This window comes from Vanellus vanellus, assembly GCF_965231255.1.
Source record: "Vanellus vanellus genome assembly, contig: HAP1_SCAFFOLD_1231, whole genome shotgun sequence".
Classification (NCBI taxonomy): Eukaryota; Metazoa; Chordata; class Aves; order Charadriiformes; family Charadriidae; genus Vanellus; species Vanellus vanellus.
Genome location: NW_028127845.1, coordinates 2271 through 7805, shown reverse-complemented (window position 1 = coordinate 7805; position 5535 = coordinate 2271). Strand labels below are relative to the sequence as shown.

Genomic DNA, 5535 nt, shown 5'->3' with positions numbered 1-5535 from the left:
AGCTTGAGGTGTGCAGACAGCTTCAGGGATTAGCAAAATGGTTGATTGCAGTATGGAGGCTATGTGATGTGTACACAGACATTGCTACAGGTTCACTCACTGTAAACCTGGTGAAACTGTTTGTTTTCATCTGCTGGCTTTCACTGGCATGGACAAATGTAAAAGGTGGAAGATAAACAGAATATAAAAAATACCCACTGATAAGTCAGACGCTGCTGTGGGATAATTGAGTGTTTTGGTGGTTTGTTGAGCACCTCCGTTTTTGGAAGGACACCTGCATTCTCTCTGCTCTCTTTTTTTTTCTTCCAGATTTTGATGTGTCCAGAACATGAAATGGAGAGGGTAAACATGTACTGTGAAACCTGCAGAAGGCCTGTTTGTCGTCTATGTAAACCGGGTGGATGTCATGCAAACCACAGAGTAACAACCATAAGCACTGCCTACAAAACCTTTAAGGTAAAAGTAAATATTGTTGGACCTGGCCTTAAGAAGGGGGAAGAGCACTGAGCCTCGGGTTTAAGGGCAAACTTCCCCTGGCAGGATGCCAGGACGTGTGTTTGGAGGACACTGAACGAGTCATGAGGCATGCTGCTGTGCAACATCTGTTAATGTATATATTAGTGTGACATAGTGTGCGGCTAAGAAACTAAACTATATTTTCTATGAGGCTTCAAACAGAACCCCTTAAAAGCGCTTCCACCTTATGTTAGCCAACTGTGCATCAGTACTGACCAATGCAGAAGGTTTAAGAAGTTAATGGTTTACAATCTGGCTTTTTTAAGGCAAGTGTCCTTGTGGCTTGGGTTAGCTTATACTTCAGAAGCACTCCTGAAGAATCTGCATCGGCAGTTATCTGCTGGGACGCTGTATGTTTTTGAAGTTGCAGAGCTGTTGATTCCCTAAGCACCATACAACAGGGCAGACTTGCAAACACTGCTTTGTTATTAAAGAATGATTGCTGCTGCCTCCTCTTCTTCCTTTGCTTCCTCTCTTGCTCACAGGAGAGAAAAAAAAAAAAAAAAGCCCATCCCAGCCTGCCTTCTGCTCTTTGGCCTCCTCGCCTGTTTGCAAGGCTTTTCCTGTACAGCTGTTAACTCTTGCAACTAAGGAAGTGCAGAGACACTCCTAAGTTCAAGTTTCCAACCACTCATTTTTCTAGCAAACCTTACTACAGATGAGTTAATAACCTATGAGGCTTTTCTATTAGTTCTGGTAATGTCTTGAAGACTCGTGTTCCTAGCCTAAGAGAGAAGGTGACTGCTGTGGCTGGGGAAGGATGAGCCAGCTGAGGCTGTCACCTCTTCTCCTCAGAGGCTGTGCCACCAGTCCTGCACATGGCAGTGGCCTGATGTCCCGGGCCAGTCATGGCGGGTCACTGAGCAGTTCTCCGCAGGGTTGCTGCTCATAACTGATGGCAGGCTCTTGTCCTCGTAACTACAGAAACTGAGTGCTGGCTGGGTGGCCCACCTGTGCTTGTTGTCAGTTTGGGTGGGATGCCCTTGTTCTGCCTGCCAGTTTGCTGTTTTATTTTAACAGGAGAAGCTTTCAAAAGATATCGAGTACCTCATCAGTAAGGAGAGCCAGGTGAAAGCTCGCATCACGCAGCTGGATCTGCTGCTGAAAGAAACAGAGGTGAGAGTGGCTTGTGGGTTGTCTGGGGATGGACCTTGCAAGGACACAGCAGGGACTCCAAATGGAACAGTGAAGTGTTCCAGATCCTTTGGTTTTTTTTTTTGTTAGCCAGCAAAACCATTTCTGAACAGTTTGTGTTGGTTCTGAGTCACAGACGGTAAGACCTAATCCTGACAGTGTGGGAAATTTGGGCAACCTACAGAGGGAAGTTAAGTTTTGGGTGCTGCTGTGAATTTAATTGACATAAAGCTTATTTGATACCTTACCCAAAGAGAGGTGGGTTAGACTTACAGCTCTTGCATATGAGTGGTGCTGCACAATTTATGCTGTCTGTTTACCTTGAGGATGTTGCAGTGAAGTCAGAATTAAGGGCAAAATCTCCCTGCAGAAGAGTCAGAGCTGGGAGCTCACATACGAGCTGAAAAACGCAATGGCAAAAATTGGCAGGAGCTCCTGGCCCTGCCTGTATCTTGCTGCAGATGGCCTTTGTGCTTCATAGTTCCTTTTATCCAGGGCACTCATCAGAGGTGGCACTACAGGGCATAGGGGAGAAACTGGGCTGGACTCCCAGTTCAGGGTGACTGGGGAAGGTGGAAGAGCACCTAGGTCTTGGGCATGAAGACTTCAGACGCTGACTTGCTTTTACAGTGCTTTTCCATGAACTATTTAGACAAACGCTGTGCGTAACTCAATACATAATCGGAGGAATAATTTCCTGCTCTTTCCTCTCTGTGTTAACGTAGGAGACGCTTACTAGCTTGGGTGCAGTGCTGATTGCATTTTCAGTGTTGAAGAGCATAACAAAGCTCGTTAGTCTTGTCAGTCAAACAGATGACTAGTTTGCTCTGATCTCTTGAACAACCCTAAGTACATTTCTGTACACAGCCACAGTGCTGTGGGATCCGTCTAAAATGTCTTTTGTTCCCTCCTAGTGCAACAGTGAAAGAGCTAAAGAAGAAGCATCTCAGAGTTTTGAGAAATTATCTCATGTCCTGGAAGAGAAGAAATCCGCAGCTCTTAGGGCAATTGAAGCTTCTAAGAATTTAAGGCTGGAAAAATTGCAAACACAAGCAGAAGAATCTCAAGGGCTCCTGGAAAATAATGGCCTTGTAGGACTTGCTCAAGAACTGCTTAAAGAAACCGATCCATCTTGTTTTGTTCAAACAGCAAAACAACTTCATGTCAGGTATCTTATTAATTATCTTCCGTTTGAGGTACAGGTACTGTTCCAGGGATGTCTGGTCAGTCATATTCTTTGGACACCTGCTAGGAAAGTACTGAATGCAAGTACTTTGTGTTGCAGAGCCTCAGAGGCGGTCCCGGTACCATTCAGTAGAAATTCCTATATTACAGTGTGCGTTAAAAAACAGCCCAGAGGAGGGGCTCTGTCCTGCGCCAACGCCTAGCCTTCTTCAGTAGGACTGCAGTGGAAGGGTAACCCATTCAGCTCACTGATACAGTCCTTTGCTCAGAGATTGCATCGGGTATTTGCAAGTTAATCTAACAGGTCTCTTCTGGCTTTAAACTCTTTGATCTGAATAGTTGTGCTCCATTAGCGCTTCACACCTATTTTGTTCTTTGAATGTAATGCCCCAAATTGTTAAAATGCTCTGCCAACCAAAAGATTCCCTGTTAGTTATCTTTACACTGATGTACAAAAGGCCTTTACATTTTGCATTTTAATTCTGTCTAGAGAGACAAGTTTCTGGGACACGTGAGTAAGTACCTGAAAAGAGAACTTTTTTTAAAGCAAAACCTAGCGGTTTTGCTTTAAGGAATACACCCATGTGAATTCCTTTTTCCCTCTTCTGCCATCCCTCTGCTTCTGTGCTTTCAGAATCCAAAAAGCTACTGAATCTCTGAAGAGCTTCAAGCCAGCAGCTGAAACTACTTTCGAGGACTTTGTGATGGACATAGCCAAGCAAGAAGAGATCCTTGGTGACTTGTCCTTCCATTCCAATGGTAAATTATGAGAGCATCATGTCTTTCTTGAGTTATAGCTTTAAGGGCTTCTCTGGAAAGAGGCAAAACTTGTGCAGGGCTGCAGTTGCAGAACTCAATCTTGTGACTTGCATTGTCCCTTCTGCCTCTGTGATTCTCAAGGCATTACCTGGCAGCAATGCTAGCTTCAGCTTTGATAAAGAAGCTAAGATGCCATGGCATTCAGAACCAGTTTACATTGGCTTCCAAAATATTGTAGTTAAGTAATACTAGGTCTTCCTAGCAGCTTTTTGTCGTGATTGCATGACAGAAAAGAATAGGTTTTTATATGGTTTTTTAGTTGCCAGCAAAAATAAATAATACAACTTTCAAAGTAAAACCAGAAAGGATTTAAGTGCATGAACAGACCCGTCCTCATCTGCACTCTTTGACTGAGTCAGATTCCCCCCCCCCACTGTCCCCCCAGTGCTGTAGCCACTCAACAAAGGGCTTCTGTGTTTAATTCTAAAACAACATGTATCTACATTTGAGGTTTTTTTCTCCTGAATCTCTGTCATTCCAGGTCTAGAAATACCAGAAATCAATGAAGAGCAGAGCAAAATGTACAACAAAGCTCTGATCAGTTGGGAATGCCCTGGGAAGACAGACTCAGCTGATATCTATGTTCTTGAGTATCATAAGCTTAATAGAGAAGAGGAGAGTACAACGTGGCAGGAGATCGAAGTTTGCAGCAAGAGCAAAGTAATATCTGATCTCGATGACGACAGCAGCTATGCCTTCAGAGTTCGAGGATATAAAGGATCCATCTCTAGCCCTTGGAGCCGAGAAGTTATCTTGCGTACGCCTCCAGCCCCAGGTATTGGGTTTTCTTATGTCCACGAGCTGCTGGTGGTGTTAAGAGCTGTAGGTGGTTTCCAGTAGCTCCCAGACTTCTACTACACTGTTACCGGTTGTATAAATGTTTAAAAGCACTGTTAACAAACAGGTTAAGTAGGTAGCATACTGAGACTGTGTTAGCTTGCGTAATGTTCCTGGTAGCCTTTAAAAGCGAGGAATTCTAGTGCCAGCATGACTTAAAATATAGTTTATAAGCACAGAAATACTTAACTAAGAGAAAATTTTTTGGGATGCTGTTTTTCAGTTCTCAGTTTTCTTTTTGATGACAAATGCGGGTACAACAGTGAACATCTCCTGCTGAACCCAGGAAGAACCTCTGTGGAAAGTAGGGCTGGATTTCCTCTACTGCTGGGGTCTGAGCGCATGCAGGCCGGATGCTACACAACCCTGGATTACATCATTGGCGACACCGGGATTGCCAAAGGGAAGCACTTCTGGGCTTTTCACGTGGAAGCCTATTCCTACCTGGTGAAAGTGGGAGTTGTTTCTAGCAACAAGATACAGAAGTTGTTCCATAATACCCATGATGTGACCAGCCCAAGGTAAATTGCAGACTCTTGCTTAATACATGTTTTGTATAAGGAGATGGCTTTTTAAAAAATAAATTAAGAGCGAGCCTGGTCTCAATTAGTATACAAGATGAACCTAAGCAGTGGGAAGTGGCTTGAAGGATATAGTGTAAGCAGGTTGTCCTCTTCATCCTCTACTATTAGTAGGAAGATGTTCTAATTGTCCAGAGTCCTATTTTCTTTCTTTCTGGGAAAGAAATCGGGTTTCTACAGATATCAAGATATGTCAGTTAAAGCAAGAAGGTTAAAAAAGAGAAAAAAAAGCATCATTTGCAAGATTGAAGCAATGCTTAGTTGTCAATAGTAAGATTCTGCCTTAATTCCCTTAGCATACTAGGTTTGGCAGCCACTCAGAGGTACAATGTTCACTGTGCATATCTGTGTGTCTTTGCTGTAGCTTGCGTCATGGTGGATTCCAAGTCACTGGCTCATCCCAGGCTATAGATTTGCATGTGACACTGGAGTGCTACTGAGCACAAGCCAAAGTGCAGTGGAT

The 5535-nt window shown here is 43.8% G+C and overlaps 1 protein-coding gene across 1 annotated transcript; it reads left to right on the top strand.

Moving 5' to 3' along the window:
• Positions 1-309: 309 nt before the first annotated feature.
• On the top strand, positions 310-5016 carry LOC309684922 (E3 ubiquitin-protein ligase TRIM36-like; the record flags this gene model as incomplete). Its single annotated transcript, XM_082500756.1, has 6 exons — positions 310-456; positions 1537-1632; positions 2565-2818; positions 3470-3594; positions 4136-4429; positions 4715-5016. Coding segments are annotated over 6 exons (1218 nt in total), but the record flags the coding sequence as incomplete, so codon positions are not given.
• Between the last annotated feature and the right edge of the window lie 519 nt (positions 5017-5535).